Source organism: Pyrgilauda ruficollis, unplaced genomic scaffold (assembly GCF_017590135.1).
Source record: "Pyrgilauda ruficollis isolate IOZ18807 unplaced genomic scaffold, ASM1759013v1 scaffold59, whole genome shotgun sequence".
Lineage (NCBI taxonomy): Eukaryota > Metazoa > Chordata > Aves > Passeriformes > Passeridae > Pyrgilauda > Pyrgilauda ruficollis.
In genome coordinates, this window is record NW_024527599.1 from 4,357,925 (window position 1) to 4,373,988 (window position 16,064).

Here is a 16,064-nt window from a genome sequence, read left to right on the forward strand (position 1 = left end):
CGGCACGGCCTTACCCGAGGGGCCGAGGGAAAATGGAGGCGGCGGCGGCGGCGAGCGCGGGGGGCGGAGCGGGCGAGCCGCGACCTCCCGGCGGGCGGAGCGGCCGCGCTTCCGCTTCCTGCGGGATGGAGGCGGCGCGGCGGCCGCCACCGCTGCTGCTCCGGCTGCTGCTGCCGCTGCTGGCGGCGGCGCTGGGCGCGGCGGGGCGCGGCGAGCCCGGGCCCGTCACCTGCGGCTCCGTGGTGAAGCTGCTCAACGTGCGGCACAATGTGCGGCTGCACTCGCACGATGTGCGCTACGGCTCCGGTAACGGGCGCGCCCCCTCATTCCGGCTATCGCGGTGGGCTGAGCTGGGTGTGATGGTGGTTCTCCTTCGTCCGCAGGCAGCGGGCAGCAGTCGGTGACCGGGGTGTCGGCGGCGGATGACGGGAACAGCTACTGGCGGGTGCGGGGCCGCACGGCCGCCGTGTGCCAGCGGGGCACGCCGGTGCGCTGCGGGCAGGCCATCCGCCTCACGCACCTGGGCACCGGCCGCAACCTGCACAGCCACCGCTTCACCTCGCCGCTCTCCGGGAACCAGGTACCGCCCGGGGATCGCCAGCCCGGGTCCCCCGGGCTCGGTGTGCTTCCCTGGGCGTGATGGGGCCTGCCTTGTCACTCGGCTCTTGCTCCTGTCCCTGCCCATCCCGCCTGGGGTCCCCTCATCCCTCGCGTTACTGCCAACCCCACCTTATTGCCCAGTCAGTCTCCTAGGTTCTCCCAACCAGATCCCCCATATGGCTATACTAGCATTTCTTAATTCCTGGCCCCAGATGTGTCCCCCATGTCTCACCTTGTTCCCCAGCTCAGGCTGGGTCCCCACCAGCACTGCCTTGTTCCCTTGTCCCAGCTGGGTCCCTGCCAGTCCCACCTTGCTCCCCACTCCCAGATCCCCAATGCCCTGCTAGTGCCTGAATCCCAACAGAGCCTCCGTCACAACCAGGTCCCTCTGCTCACCTCAACCCTTGCATTTTTTCATCCCGGTCCCAAACGAGCTGTTCTTCACCCCCAGGAGGTGAGTGCATTCGGGGAGGCCGGCGAGGGCGACTACCTGGACGACTGGACAGTGGTGTGCAGCGGGACCTACTGGGCGCGGGACGACGAGGTGCGCTTCCAGCACACCTCCACCGACGTCTTCCTCTCGGTGACCGGGGAGCAGTACGGGCAGCCCATCCACGGGCAGAAGGAGGTGCACGGCATGGCCGCCTCCAGCCAGAATAACTACTGGAAGGTGATGGAGGGCATCTTCATGCAGCCCAGCGAGGCCTTCCAAACGGAGCAGTACCACGCCGAGTTGTGAGGGACAGACAGACTGATGCTGAGCTTCTGGGTGCTGCCCTGCTGTGTTTGGGACTGCTGAGCTCAGGGGATGGCTCCTGTCCCCACCCTGGGACTGACACACACCACTGACACAGGGCCCCAGCACAAAGCAGATCCCAATGTCCTGAATTCAAGCTGGAGCAGATCCCATTGTCCCAAATCTGACACTAAACAGGCCCAGTGTCCAGACCTGACCCAAAGCAGCTCCCAACATCCTAAAACCACTACAAAGCAAATCCCAATGTACCCACAACAGGGCCCAACATCCTAGATCAGCACAAAGCAGGTCCGAACATCCCAAATTAGCACAAAGCCAAGCCCAGCATCCAGACCTGACCCAAAACATATTCCCAAGCTCCCACCCTGTCCCTTTGCAGCCCATTCTGTCCAAGGACCTTGCCCTTAAAGGACTGCTGTCCCTGGGAGCTGTACCCCTGGCTGTACCCCAAACTGCCCCTCGTGCCCTGCAAGGACCTGGGGCCATAAAAGTGCTGAACTCTGCCCTGTGGTGTGGCTGTTTGTGTGGGGGATGTAGGGGATTTCTGGCACTGGGGGCCAGACCTGGTGTCATCTGCACTTGCCCCATCCCAGTGCCAGACCTGGTGTCACCCCTGCTGCTCCTCACTTCATTTCAGTGCTGGACCTGCTGTGTCACCCACCTCACTCCATCCCAGTGCCAGACCCAGTGTCACTCCTCTCCCCATCCTGGTGCTGCCCAGGTGTCATTTGTCTCCCCACCCCAGTGCTGTCCCAGTGTCCCCGCTGTCCCCATGACGATGTTGCCCCGATGTCACCCCTGTGCCCATGCCGTCCTGATCTCCCCGCTGTCTCCATGGCGGTGCCACTGCAGTGTATCCGTGTCCCTGTGTCCCCATGCCCATGTCCCTCTGTCCCCATCCCCGTGTCCCTGCTGTCCCTGTGTCCCCATTCCCGTGTCCTTCTGTCCCCATCCCAGTGTCCCCGCTGTCCTGATGCTGGTGCTGTCCTGCTGTCCCTGTGTCCCCAGTCTTCCTCTGTTCCCATCTCGGTGTCCCCTCTATCCCTGCTGTCCTTGGGGTCTGGGGGGAGGGAAGCAGAGGGTGAGGGGGACAAGGAGGGCTTGGAGGGGTGTCAGGAATTTGGGGGGCTCGCAAGGCTGGGAGACAGCTGTGGAGGGAGGCCTGCAGGGGACTGGGGGGTTGTAGAGCTTGGTGTCAGAGGCTTGGAGGCTTGGAAAAGTTCAGAGGAGCTCACAGGGGTGGGCATCGGGTGCCAGGGGGGTGTGGAGGCCTCTGGTCATGGGAGGGGGCGGTCAGGGATTGTTGGGGGTGGTCCTGCATGGTCTGTTCCCCACCGTGAGTCCCTGGGAGCTCCTATCCAGCTCTCCGTGCTGGAGTTGGTGCTCAAAGGACCATCCCTAGACCCCAACCTCAGCAGGGAGGCTGACCCTGGCCTTCCTCCTGTCCCCACAGATGGCTGGCATGTCGCCTGGCTGTCACCTGGTGCCGGCAGAAGCTTCACGCAGAGCTGAAGATCGGCTCCTTTGGCTTCTTCTGGGCCCAGAACATCAGCCTCAAGTTCCAGCGGGAGCAGCAGACTGTGGTGGGTACCTGGGCAAGGGTGGTCGCTGCCAGACAAGGCAGGGAGCGTGGTGGCTGTCACTTCCAGGCTGGCAGCAAATCCATGGGGCCACTCTCCTGTTGAGCACCCCCATGGCTGGTGCCAGTCCCTTCCTCCTATGGTCAGACTTGGGGTTTTGGCTGTTTCTTGCGTGGTCCCAGGCACTGGGAGTGGAGTGGGGTTGTTGAGATGAGCATCACAAGGCAGAGCCAAGTTGTTTCTTCTCTAACCTACCTGCGTGTCCTTACAGGAGATCGACAACGTCTGGATCTCCAGCAAACTGAGCCGGGAGCTGCCGTACGTGCCCCCACCCCAGCTCCCTGCCTGCTCCCTTTGGGGGTCTGCCTCACCCCTCGCCCTGCTTGCCATCCTGCTGCCTTTACACCTTTCTGCCATCCTTATTGCCCTGTGGTCAGCTCTGTGAGGGAGTGACCCACTTGGAGGTGACAGTGTCTTGTGGGTGCCCTTGTGCTGGTCCTGCACGTCCCTGGGGTGGGGGAAATCCCTGGTGCCAGGGCCAGGTGTGCCAAGTTCAAGCTCTTGTCAGAGCTGCCTGTGCTGTTTGTCCCCAGGCGCTACTTTGAGCTGTGTTTTGGCGAGGTGCGAATCCGCACGGATCTCCAGAAAGGCCCTGGGTTCCAGCCATCCGTCCCAGAGGCTCCCAGAGAAGCTGATGGAAATGAAAGCAGGAGAGACCTGACCCTTAAACCCTCCCTGCTGAGGCTCCTTAGCCAGGTGAGGCACTGGCTCAGTGAGAGGCTGCTGTGGGCTGCGCTGCTGTTGGATATCCCTCACAGCAGCACCTTCCCCCCAGCTCTTTTCCATCCACATGGATTCCATCAACATCATGGTTCTGCACGTGGCCACCTCAGAGTCGCTCTGGCACATCCAGGCCAGCCAGACACGTCTCCTCCTGAATGGCAATGGGAAGAGGTAATGCTGTGCTCGTACCCCTGTCTGCTTCCAGGGCAGGGAAGCTCCTCTGACCCCATCCTTGTGTCTGTCCTCTCTCTGTCCCACTCAGCAGCATCCCATGTCACCTGTGGTGTGATGCATTAACCTCCTCTGAGGCTGGCCTGCTTCCTTTTCCTGTCACAGGAAGCTTGAGTTGTGTGTTCTCTAAATAATGTGGCGTGTATGGAGTTAGGGCATGCTCTGCTTTTGGGAGCACTTGGAGCAGGGACTTGGGGGTCCCTGTGTCCCACAGGAAAGAGGGCAGGAACTTGTTTTGGCAGCAGCAAGACCCACATCCTCCTTCTGTTCTCTGCTCTCCCCAGCCTGACGTGCGAGGTGAGCCTGACAAAGGTGAACAGCAAAGTCCTCCGAAGCAGCCAGCTGGTGAGTGCTGGATGAGGGAGAAATTCTGCGCTTGGAACCTGGGCACTGGCTCTTGGGAACACGCTGAGGATCTGTCCCAGGGTGTCTCTGAGGCTGGGTGATGCTGCCAGGTGCTGGGCTCTCTGCTGTGCCCAGCTCTCCACCTGCAGCACGCACTGGGAGGGCACTGTGTGACTCCCTGTGTGCTCCTTGCTGTGTCCCCTGTGCACAGGATGACACGTGCCTGGCAGAGCTGGCCCTGGCACTCTCCCTCTCCCTGGAGATCAGCAGCAAGCGGCGGCTGGCGGGCGTCCGGCTCTGCGTCCGCACGCTGCAGGCAGAGCTGCACGAGGGGCTTTTCTGCAGCCCCCTCCTGCACCACGTCACTGCTGGGGCACAGCACAGCAGCGTGGGGGAAGAGCCCAGCGCAGGTGAGGACAAGGACAGGAAAAAGCTTGGGGCAGGGCAGGGGCTGGTGGCCCCCATAGTTGCACTGGAGCCAGAGGGATTTGGATGTGGGATCACTCCCTCCTGCTCCTGAGTGTGGGGGTTTGGGCAAGTCCTTCCCGTGACTCTCTCTGTCCTTCTCCAGGCCCAGGGGAGCCCTCAAAATCCCTGTCTGTGCTGAGCAGGGACACACTGAAGCTCATCCCCAGGAGGGTGGAGATGAAGCTGGAGAACACCAGCATGGTGCTGTCCATGAACAGCCAGAAGAGGTGAGAGGCAGGCTGTCCGAGTCCAAAGTAATGCTGGGGACATGGACCTGGGGACAACTGTGCCATTCCCTTCTTGTCCCTTGGCTTTGCTAGACTGCAGAGAGGGAGTCCTAGAGCCCACTCCAGTGGGAAGGACTGAGCTGGGCCTGGGGCTGGGCTCTTGGGGATGGAGGAAGGCACATGAGCTGGTTGTCCAGTAGGACAGCTGACAGGATCCTCAGGCGATGGGATGAGAGCACTGAGCTGTGCTGCAGCTGGGCTGCTGTCTTTGTCCATGCCAGCATGCTGGTCAGCTGGTGGTGACAGACAGGGAGATGGAGGACATGACAGTGCAGTTCCCTCCTGGCAGTGACTCCGTGTGTCTTCCAGGCACCTCACCTGGAGCCTGAAGCTGCTGCAGTTTCTATATCAGCGTGAAGAGGAGCAAATCCCATTGCGCAACTTCACGCCCACCTCAGACCTGGACCAAATGAGTGTAGACCTCCAGCTGGAGGGCAAGTAGCCAGGAGGGCACTGATGGGACAGGTCTGCCATCACTGCCCTCTGCCACCCCTCATTTGTGCTCCTCTGTCCCCCCAGATGGCCTTCTCCTGTCGCAGAGCCGCCAGCGCATTGTGTGCCTCAACTCCCTGAAGACCAGTGTGCAGGTGGGCAAGCACTGGGCACACTCTGTCCCCTGGGGGTGGCTGGTTTGGCTCCTGGCATGAGTTTTTTGCCACCTGGCCCTTTCCCTGCTCTAGGTCACAGCCATTGACCTCTCGGCTGCTGTGCTGCTCAACACCTGCATCATCCACTACCGTCACCAAGAGTTTTCACACTGGCTGGGCCTGTTGGCACAGGAATACGGGTGCCAGGCCGTGCCTGTCCCCAGCCAAGGGCACAAGGGAAGGTAAACTGGGCCTCAGTGCAGCTGCTGGTATCACAGCTTGTTTCCTCTTGCTGGCCACGCTCTGGCACGGTGCCTGGGCACTCAGCACCTTATCTGTGCACCACCTGTGGGTTGGGGAGGCTGGTCAGGAGGTGATCAGGGAGCCCCTGCAGAGAGGACATCCCTCTGGGCCTGCTCCCTGCCAGGCTCTGTGGCACACAGCTCCCAGTAACAGCCCATCCCTGCTTGTCCTGTGCAGGAGCTATCCCCAAATCCTAGCGCCCATCATCCTGTGTGCCTCGCTGTCCAACGTCAATGTGTCTGTGCAGCTGGGGGACACGCCACCCTTCGCCTTGGGCTTCAACTCCATCTCTGCAGGTACAGGCTGGAGCAGGGAGGTGCTGGGCTCTTCTTGGGGTCTGCCAGAGAGGCACAGGATGGGAATGGAGAGGGTTGTGCTGCCCGTGCGTGTGTGTGGCCAGGGGCTGTGCATCCCTGCCTGGCTGTGTCTGGGGTGCCCATGTTTGGGTGAGCCTTGCCTGCACTCCCCCCCTGCTCTGTGCCCACAGACTACCAGCACCTGCGGCCACAGAGCGTGCACCAGCGAGCGGTGCTGGCCGTGGACCACCTGTGCTGGCGAGTGGGCAACGAGTCCCACATCCAGCGTGCCCCACATCCCCCCAACATGCATGTGTGGGGAGAAGCCCTCATCCTCGACTCCTTCAACCTCCAGGTGAGGGGCAAGCCGAGGGACCAAGGGATGGCTTTCAATCTCAGGCTCCCTGTGGGTGGCACAGGGATGTGTGATGGCACAGGGATGTCCTTCAGCCTGAGAGTGATCATCCTGTTTGTCCTGCAGGGCAGCTACAACCAGCCCCTGGGCACGTCCAGTGCCCAGTCGGATACGCTCTTCCTGGATTGCACCATCCGGGGGCTGCAAGTGGAGTCGTCTGACACCTGCACTGAGTGCCTGGCCAGGGTCCTGCCCCTGTTCTTCCCGCAGCCTGGTGGGGCTGAACTTGCCAAGCAGCCGCCCTCTGCCTCCAGCGAGCCCTGGGGGCTGCTCTGGAAGGTGGATCTGAAGGTGGAGGATGTGAACCTTTTCACACTCTCAGCTGTAGTGGGTAAGTAGCATCCATGCTGATCCCAGATGGCTGTCCTGGAATAACCCCACAGTCAGAGGAACCTGGCATGTTGTGCTGTGCCTCCAGCACTGACATGCTGTCTCTCCAGGTGCCCTGGAGCTGCGGCTGGACACGCTGACTGTCCTGGGAAGTGCTGAGAGCTGCACGCTCAGCGTCCAGGGCATGGTGCTGGCCTTGGTGAAGAGCATCACTGAGAAGATGCAGCCATGCTGCAAAGCTCCTGCCATCCCCAACCCGGTGGCCAACGTCAGCGTGCTCTCTGTCACCTACCACAGCAGCATCCGCTCCCTGGAGGTTTGTTTGGCTGTTGGGCCACTGCTTTGTCCTGTTCTGAGGATAGATGGGGCAGGGGGAGGATTGGCTGGCACGAAAGGTGCTGGGGGGAGGATGGGGCTGTGCTGTGCTGGCCCTGGCAGTGACGTGGTGCCTGCTCACTCTCCGGTGCAGGTGCAGTGCGGTGAGGGGCTGGCAGTGCTGTGGAGCCCACCTGACCACATGCACCTGTACCATCACACCCTGGCCACCCTGCAGTGCCACGAAGCCTTGCGGAGCGCCCTCGGCCACAGGACGCTTCCCTCCCTGCCCCCAGAGAGCCCCGTGTCCCACCCAGCCACCCCTACTGAGTCACCGGCGCCCCTCCAGCCAAAAGGGCCTCCTCCCAAAAGACTCCTGTCACTGTCCCTGGAGCTGAGCTCTGCCAAGCTCACAGCCTTTGTGTCTGAGGCCAACTACATCAGCCTGGCTGCGGAACGGACCTCGGTCAGCTGGCACGGCGGTGCCCTGCACGGCTACTGCCCTGAGCTGGCCGCCGGCTTCGACGGACACAGCATCTTCAGCTTCAAGGAGGTGGAGGTGAAGCTGCTGCCGGAGCTGGAGGAGGTCGTGCGGCACCGCGACGCCTTCCCCACCCTGCGCACCCTCCGCAACCGCGGCTGGGCCTTCTCCTTCGCCAGCGTGACCATCGAGTTCCCCTACCAGTACGACTTCTCCCGCACGCTGGACGCTGCCGTGGGCGTGCAGAAATGGCTGAAGGGCCTGCACCGGCCCGGGCGCCCCGCCAGCACAGCTCTGCCCCCCGACCTCCTGCTCAAAGTCACCCACTTCTCCTGGGTCTTCCTGGATGACGTCTTTGAGGTCAAGTTGCGAGACAACTACGAGCTGATGAAGGACGAGAGCAAGGAGAGCGCCAAGCGCCTGCAGCTGCTGGACGCCAAGGTGGCTGCGCTGCGCAAGCAGCACGGGGAGCTGCTGCCTGCCCGCAAGATCGAGGAGCTCTACGCCTCGCTGGAGAAGAAGAACATCGAGATCTACATCCAGCGCTCGCGGCGCCTCTACGCCAACACGCCCATGCGGAGGGCCCTCCTCACCTGGACCCTGGCCCACCTGGAGCTGGTGGCCATGGCCGATGAGTCCTTCCATGGCACCGAGCGTGTGTTGGAGCAGATGAGGGACATGGATGATGTCAGCCCGTTCCCCCCAGAGGGTCTGGAGATGGTCACCCAGTGGTGCCGCATGATGAAGGGCACAGTTGGCAGCTTCTTTGGTGAGTTGCTTTGTGGGAGGGTGCCCTTGCAGGACAGCACAATGGCTGTGTGGCCTGGCACCAAATGGTGTGTAACCAGGGAGGGAAGATGATTTTTGGAGGCTCAAAGGGAATGGGAAGGAAGCAGAGATGTGACAGGACAATGGCTCCTACTGTGTCCCAGAGTGGGGGATTGCCTGTCTCTTTGCTGCCCCATCCCTCAGCCCTTCCTCCACCCGCAGTGCGGATCCGTGACTACCCCCGGTACCTGTTTGAGATCCGGAACTGGCAGCTCTCCGGCCGGCTGCTCGGAGCCGAGCAGTGTGGCCAGGCCTGCTCCCGGCGCCGCCAAGTCCTGAAGCTGGGGCTGCCCTGGGGTGATGCCACGGTGGAGAGGAACATGCCACCCTTGAAGTTCTACCATGACTTTCACTGTAAGACCTGGAGGAATGGGGGGTCTGTGGTGGGGTAAGGACAGGGCAAATGGGTGAGCCAACCTCTGTGTCCCCAGCTGTGATCTCCCAGTACACCATCGTATGGGGGCCCTGCTGGGATCCGGCGTGGACCCTGATCGGCCAGTGTGTGGATCTCCTCACCAAGCCCTCAGAGGACCCCAGTGCCCCATTGCCCTGGTGGGACAAGAGCCGCCTTCTCTTTCATGGAGACTGGCACATGGACATTGAACAGGCCAACCTGCACCAGTTGGCCACCGAGGTGGGTGCTGCTGGACTAGGGAGCAACACGGTGTGGGGTCAGCTCACACCTGCCTCTCCTCACGCCTGCCCTTGCAGGATCCCTACAACACTACAGAGAACATGCACTGGGAGTGGAGCCAGCTCTCCTTCCACTGGAAGCCCGGGCAGTTTGTCTTCAAGGGCAACCTGGATATCAACGTCAGGACAGCCTCCAAGTGAGTGTGGGGCCACGAGCATGGGGGGTCCTCACCAGTTCTGGGGGGTGACTGGGTTCTCTTTCTGTATTCAGATATGACGACTGCTGCTTCCTGCACCTGCCTGACCTGTGCATGACACTGGACCTGCAGTGGCTGTGCCATGGGAACCCCCATGACCACCACGGCGTGGTGCTGCGCTCCCCCGAGTTCCTGCCCGAGGTGCCAGTGGGGCAGCAGTATGACTCCTACCGTGCCTTCCGCTCCGAGAACCTCAACCTGTCCATCCGCATGGACCTGACACAACCCAGTAAAGGTAGCTGACAGCGTCCTGGGAGCCCCTTGGGGATAAGGGGCATAGGGCAGGGCTTGCTGGTTGTGGGTTGGGTCACGGCTCCATGGTGCTGGCTGATGGTGGGTATATTCTCAGAGTACTCCCAGCCCCGGATCCTGCTCTACAGCAGCACCCTCCGCTGGATGCAGAATTTTTGGGCCACATGGACCAGCGTGACACGGCCCATCTGCCGTGGGAAACTCTTCAACAACATGAAACCCAGCAAGAAGAAGTTGGGACAGCATTACAAGCAGTTGTCCTATACTGCACTCTTCCCCCGGCTGCAGGTAATTCCCAGGGCTGGGAATCTGGTGTTTCCTCTATGCTCTGCCTCTGCTGGACTCTAAGCTCCTGCTCTCTGCTCCCTCTCAGGTGCATTACTGGGCCTCCTTTGCCCAGCAGCGGGGGATCCAGGTGGAATGCTGCCAGGGACACATCTTCACTCGGGGCACACAGCGGCTCATCCCACAAGGTGAGAGGGAATCCTGCCAGCAGCACTTGCAGGTACAGCAGGGCCCTGGCTGACCCCTGTCCCTGTCCCCCAGCTGGCACAGTGATGCGGCGCCTCATTTCGGAGTGGAGCATCACACAGATGGTGAGTGACCTGAGCCAGGTCACTGTGCACCTCATGGCCTCCACTTGTGATGAGAATGCTGACCACCAGCTCGACACCCTGGTGAAGAAAACCCACCTGCTGAGCCTGTCCTCCCTCACCTACCAGCGGCACAGCAACCGCACGGCTGAGGAGGTACCACTGCAAGCAGGGCACAGCAGCTTGTGCTGGCCTGGTGGCATCTCCAGGACAAGGGGATGTTGGTTGTTGGATGCAATGGGGAAGGGATTTAGCTGGGGAAGAGAGAGAACTTCAGGGCCTCCAGTCTACCAAGCACCTGACTTTGTGCCATGTTGTGGACCCTGGGGTGGTCTGGGCTCCAATCCCCACGCTCTGCCAGAAGGGCTGACAGGGCTTCTAGTCCCAATGCATGAGGCCACTGGGCAGGGCCAGGGGTGGCTTTGCTGTGCTGAGGCACTGACCCTCTGTGCCCAGGAGCTGCCCCTGCGTGATGGGGACGACGGTTTCCACACGCATCAGCTGCACTTGGTGGACCTGCGGGCGTCCTGGACCACCACGAACCGGGACATCGCCTTCGGCCTCTACGATGGCTACAAGAAAGCAGCTGTGCTCAAGCGTAACCTGTCCACCGAGGCCCTGAAGGGGCTGAAGATCGACACACAGCTGCAGGCCAAGAAGCTGAAGCGGGGCCCGCTCTCTGCTCACTCCATCCCTGCCAGAGTGACCGCTCCCATCACCAGCGGCCGGCCTGAGAGAGCCTCCTCAGGGGGTGAGCACAGTGGGGAGGGGAGCAAGGAGAAGCCTACAGCTCAAAGATCTGCCTGTTTTCATTCTGTACATTTGTGACATCCCCCCACAGCTTTGCACTGTCCTTTTTCCTTCCCCAGGGGCCTACATGCTGCAGAAGCTCATTGAGGAGACGGACAAGTTTGTGGTTTTCACAGAAGAGGAGTCGGGGGCCAGCGAGCAGCTCTGCGGCATCGCCGCCTGCCAGACCGATGACATCTACAACCGCAACTGCCTCATCGAGCTGGTGAACTGCCAGGTACCTGCCTGTCCCCATGGCCTGGCTGTGACAGGGGCTGTGCCTGCCCCGGAAAGGTCCAGCAGACCCCTGGGGTCTCTCCCCCCACAGATGGTTCTGCGTGGTGCAGAGACAGAGGGCTGTGTGATCGTGTCTGCTGCGAAGGCACAGCTGCTGCAGTGCCAGCACCACCCCGCCTGGTACGGCGACACTCTGAAGCAGAAGACATCCTGGACGTGTTTGCTGGATGGCATGCAGTACTTTGCCACGACAGAGAGCAGCCCCTCCGAGGGGGAGCATGGCCAGCTCTGGCTGGAGGTGAGCGTGTGGTAGGTGATCTATGTGGGGGACAGGCAGTGCTGTCAGTGCCCTGGCCAAGCCAGGGAAAGTGGGGACAGCCAACAGTGCCTCCTTGCCTCCCCAGGTGAAAAATATTGAGGAGCATCGTCAGCGGAGCCTGGACTCAGTGCAGGAGCTGATGGAGAGTGGGCAGGCAGTGGGGGGCATGGTCAGCACCACCACAGGTACTGCCCACAGCCCTGGCTGCTGTGCCTACCCCAGCCCCACTCGGGTCTGACCCCAAGGCTGGTAGAGCTGAGAGCACCTGTCCTGTCCCTGTGTGGCTCCAGGAGGTGGCTGATGCTGCAAGCCCTGCACTGTGCAGTCCCACTGTGCTGGGACATGGCACTCTGACTGTGGTCCCTCTGCCTGTCCCCAGACTGGAATCAGCCCTCAGAAGCCCAGCAGACCCAGCAGGTGCAGAGGATCATCTCTCGCTGCAGCTGCCGCATGTACTACATCAGCTACAGCCACGACATCGACCCCGAGCTGGCCACGCAGATAAAGCCCCCTGAGACCCCTGCCAACCAGGAGAAGGAGGATCTGCTGAAGAAGCAGGAGGGTGGGTGCAGCCAGGCAGTGTCCTTTGTGGGGTAGAGCTCTGGGCTGACCCATGGCTAACTCCAGGGGTCATCTCTTTTGGCCCTGCTGAGGTCAGAGGACTGCATACAGGAGGGCTCCCCAACATATTTCTGGCCATGCTGAGGCCCCACTTGCCCTTTGTGTCCCTGCAGGAGCTGTGGACACCTTCACCCTGATCCACCACGACTTGGAGATCTCCACCAACCCCGCACAGTATGCCATGATCCTCGACATAGTCAACAACCTGCTGCTGCACGTGGAGCCCAAACGCAAGGTACCCACGGGGCTCCAGGTGTCCGTGCCACTCACTGCACCCAGGCAGTCCTAACCTTGCCCTATTCCTGGGTCCAGGAGCACAGTGAGAAGAAGCAGCGGGTGCGTTTCCAGCTGGAAATCTCCAGCAACCCTGAGGAGCAGCGCAGCAGTATCCTACACCTGCAGGAGGCTGTGAGGCAGCACGTGGCCCAGATCCGCCAGCTGGAGAAGCAGATGTACTCCAACATGAAGGTGAGCCCACATCCCTGGCTCCCTGGGGTCCCCACTCTGGGGCAGAGGGTGCTGAGGGTTGTCTGTCCTTCAGTCCTTGAAGGATGACAGCAAAAATGAGGTCCTGCTCGACCTGAACCACCGGCTGCAGCAGCAGCTGAGCCAGGAAAAAGCTGACCTGCAGCTGGAGAGCGAGGAGCTGAACATACTGATCAGGTAGGACATGGGGGAATGGCTTTAAACTGAGACTAGGTTTCGATTGGATGTTAGGGAGAAATTCTTCCCAGTGAGGCACTGGCACAGGTTGCCCAGAGAAGCTGTGGCTGCCCCATCCCTGGAAGTATTAAAGGATAGGCTGGATGGGGCTTGGAGCAACCTGGGACAGTGGGAGGTGTCCAACCCAAACCATTCTGATTCTATGATCTCAGTCTTCCCCAGCATTGTGTGCCCCTTACTCTAGGACTCCCACATCCCAGCTGTCTCCTCTGTGCTGCAGGTGCTTCAAGGACTTCCAGCTGCAGCGAGCCAACAAGATGGAGCTGCGAAAGCAGCCGGAGGACGTGAGCGTGGCACGGAGGACGGAGTTCTACTTCGCCCAGGCACGCTGGCGCCTGACAGAGGAGGATGGGCAGCTGGGCATTGCTGAGCTGGAGCTCCAGCGCTTCCTCTACAGCAAGGTGTGGAGCTGGACAGTGCCCTCAGCCCCTGAGCTGGGGATGGGGACACTGGGAGCTGATGGCTTTGTCTGCACAGGTCAACAAGTCTGATGACACGGCCGAGCATCTGCTGGAACTGGGCTGGGTGACCATGAACAACCTGCTGCCCAACGCTGTGTACAAGGTAAGTGGCAGCTGGGGGAGCAGCTCTGCATCCTGGGGACCCACGTGGTGTGGGCAGAGTGGCCTGTCCTCACCCCAGCCACCCGTCCTCTTCCCTGCAGGTGGTGCTGCGTCCCCAGAGCTCCTGTCAGTCCGGCCGGCAGCTGGCCCTGAGGATTTTCAGCAAGGTCCGGCCTCCCGTGGGAGGCATCTCCATCAAGGAGCATTTTGAGGTGCCAGGGCTGGGCTGGGAGGTGCCGGGGTCTCTGTGGGGCACAGGCAATGTGTGCCTGGCTCTGAATGTCACTTTCCCACAGGTGAACGTGGTGCCTCTCACCATCCAGCTCACCCACCAGTTCTTCCACAGAATGATGGGTTTCTTCTTCCCTGGCCGTAATGTGGAGGAGGAGGAGGTGGGGGATGAGGAAGATAAGTCCAAGCTGGTGACAACAGGTGAGAGACTCGTGGTCACCCTCCTCTCTGGATGTCCTTGAGCAGCTCTGGCTGCGTGTCCAGGATTATGTTTGTGGGCAGCTGCTGTCCAGCCTTGAGTTGAGGAACAAGGATTGTGGCTTCCCCTGTGGACAGGGAGATGGTGGGAGGGTTGGGGTCATGGCTAAGCCCTGGCTGGACACCACCACCACCACCTTGCACCCTGTTTGCCCCAGGGATCCCCGTGGTGAAGCCACGGCAGCTGATCGGGGCCGATGACTCGCTGGGCTCAGGGAAGGGAGTTGCTCAGGGACTGAACCGGACATCAGGGGTCAGAAGATCGTTCCGAAAAGCACCTGAGGTACCTCCTGCTGCCCTGAGGGGGGAATCTGAGAGCCCTGCTGTGGTGCCAGTCTGTTTTCCCTTCACTGCAGGGCTGGGTAGCCATGTCCTCCCACACTTCCATCCCACACTTGTCTGCTTTCTCCTGCTCCCTCCCACCATGAGGATTTGCATCCTTTACAACCAGGCGCCTGCACGCTTGATGTGATCCCTGTATCTCATTTTTCAAACACCGTGCCAGAGCAGCTCTCACCTCTCCCTGATGAAGCAATGCTGTGGCCTAGTGCCTGGCTGTCCCTTTCCTGCTGCTTCCTGGCTGTGTCCTTTCTCCTTCCCTTCTGCTCATGGCTTCTGCTCTGTCCCCAGCATCCCGTGGATGACATTGACAAGATGAAGGAGCGTGCAGCCATGAACAACTCCTTCATCTACATCAAGATCCCGCAGGTGCCACTCTGTGTCAGCTACAAGGTGTGGGACCAGTGGGACAGGGCATGCTTGGGGTGGTCTGGGCCATCATCCCCACACTGTCTGACACCTCTGTCACACAGGGGGAGAAGAACAGCGTGGACTGGGGTGACCTGAACCTGGTGCTGCCATGCCTGGAGTACCACAACAACACATGGACATGGCTAGACTTTGCCATGGCGGTGAAGAGGGACAGCCGCAAAGCCTTGGTGGCACAGGTACGTGCTGGAGGCTGCCAGAGCTGCTCCGCCCAGGATGGAGATGGTAACCCCTGGGTGGGTGGCACGTTCCCCAGCGTGGCAAGCAGCTGCAGTGGCTCAGCAGCTCAGGCTGTCACCCAGGGTGTGGCCACGGGGCGTTGCTGAGCCCCCTGACTCCGGGGCAGGTGATCAAGGAGAAGCTGCGCTTGAAGCCGGCGGCGGGCGCGGAGGCCCGGGGGAAGCTGGAGAACAAATCCGACGGGACCATCCAGCAGCAGGAGGAGGACGAGAAGGCTCGGCTGCTGATCGGGCTGAGCGTGGGCGAGAAGAACCCCAGCAAGAAGTCAATCTTCGGCAGGCGCAAATGACGGCAGCACCCGGCAGGCCGGGAAGGGACTTGGGGTGCCCCGTGCTCCCCCCTTGGGGGGGCACCCCAAAGGTGAAGGGGGGGCTGTGCTGCTCGGCGGTGCCCGAGGAGGGCTCAGCCATGTGCAGGCCCTCGGTAGCCCCGTTGTTGTGGGGCAGGGGTGGAGCAGCACGGGGATGTGGGGCACAGGGTGCTCCGGGGCTGCTTTGTGGGGTGCAGAACCCTGGTGCCAAGGGCCCCTGCGAGCTTCCCCCCCTCCCTGCTGTGCGGGTGCTGGGCCCAGCCCCTGGGCCTGGTGAAGCAGCAGGATCGCTCCAGGCTGGGAAAAAGGGGAACGGGAGAGAGTTTAAATAAAGAGTTTTTAATTTGGAACAGGCTCGGGCCAGTGGCTTGTTTCTTGTCTCACCCTGCAGTGCTGGGCTCAGCACCATGCCCCAGCTTTGGGGGCTTCACCCCTTGCCCTTCCCCAGCAGTTGCTCAGGGCACCCCTGGGCTCAGCCCGTGCCTTTACCCCTCTGCAGTCCTCTCGGTGAGCCCAGGGCCGTGCCGGGGCTCAGCAGGGACTGCAGGCACCCCCTCAGGGCTGCAGCACGTGGGGTGCAAAGAGAGAAGGAAAGGTTGAAGGGGGAGCCCCAGAGTGTGCAATGAGGGGGTCCCGGAGAGGGGCTGGGATCAGTCCTGGGGGG

General features: G+C 61.4%; 2 protein-coding genes across 2 annotated transcripts; both read left to right on the top strand.

The window, feature by feature from the left end:
* The first annotated feature begins 32 nt into the window (after window positions 1-32).
* On the top strand, window positions 33-1,860 carry SDF2 (stromal cell derived factor 2). The gene is made up of 3 exons (XM_041482456.1): window positions 33-306; window positions 384-580; window positions 1,052-1,860. The coding sequence occupies exons 1-3, from the start codon at window positions 33-35 to the stop codon at window positions 1,337-1,339; spliced, it is 759 nt and encodes a 252-aa protein (XP_041338390.1). The 3' UTR covers window positions 1,340-1,860.
* A 930-nt stretch (window positions 1,861-2,790) lies between these two features.
* On the top strand, window positions 2,791-15,750 carry KIAA0100 (KIAA0100 ortholog). Its single transcript, XM_041482533.1, has 38 exons — window positions 2,791-2,940; window positions 3,209-3,255; window positions 3,531-3,693; window positions 3,773-3,891; window positions 4,236-4,296; window positions 4,508-4,706; window positions 4,868-4,991; window positions 5,361-5,485; window positions 5,571-5,638; window positions 5,732-5,880; window positions 6,119-6,237; window positions 6,429-6,592; window positions 6,719-6,983; window positions 7,093-7,298; window positions 7,452-8,547; window positions 8,769-8,960; window positions 9,038-9,240; window positions 9,318-9,436; window positions 9,511-9,731; window positions 9,846-10,036; window positions 10,122-10,221; window positions 10,295-10,497; window positions 10,798-11,092; window positions 11,211-11,368; window positions 11,459-11,665; window positions 11,772-11,871; window positions 12,066-12,248; window positions 12,421-12,542; window positions 12,620-12,775; window positions 12,849-12,970; window positions 13,251-13,431; window positions 13,508-13,594; window positions 13,695-13,805; window positions 13,890-14,025; window positions 14,241-14,365; window positions 14,713-14,814; window positions 14,895-15,029; window positions 15,197-15,750. Exons 4-38 carry the CDS (start codon window positions 3,788-3,790, stop codon window positions 15,377-15,379), a joined length of 6,312 nt encoding a protein of 2,103 aa, XP_041338467.1. The 5' UTR covers window positions 2,791-2,940; window positions 3,209-3,255; window positions 3,531-3,693; window positions 3,773-3,787; the 3' UTR covers window positions 15,380-15,750.
* The last annotated feature ends 314 nt before the right edge of the window (window positions 15,751-16,064 follow it).

What these genes read in the sequence shown, in the direction of transcription:
- SDF2 (XM_041482456.1), top strand. Translation starts at nt 33, where the DNA reads ATGGAGGCGGCGGCGGCGGCGAGCGCGGGGGGCGGAGCGGGCGAGCCG. An exon ending in CGATGTGCGCTACGGCTCCG is followed by an intron (nt 307 to 383) that starts GTAACGGGCGCG and finishes CTTCGTCCGCAG; the next exon opens with GCAGCGGGCAGCAGTCGGTG. An exon ending in CGCCGCTCTCCGGGAACCAG is followed by an intron (nt 581 to 1,051) that starts GTACCGCCCGGG and finishes CTTCACCCCCAG; the next exon opens with GAGGTGAGTGCATTCGGGGA.
- KIAA0100 (XM_041482533.1), top strand. Translation starts at nt 3,788, where the DNA reads ATGGATTCCATCAACATCATGGTTCTGCACGTGGCCACCTCAGAGTCG. An exon ending in TCCTCCGAAGCAGCCAGCTG is followed by an intron (nt 4,297 to 4,507) that starts GTGAGTGCTGGA and finishes CCCTGTGCACAG; the next exon opens with GATGACACGTGCCTGGCAGA. An exon ending in TCCATGAACAGCCAGAAGAG is followed by an intron (nt 4,992 to 5,360) that starts GTGAGAGGCAGG and finishes TGTGTCTTCCAG; the next exon opens with GCACCTCACCTGGAGCCTGA.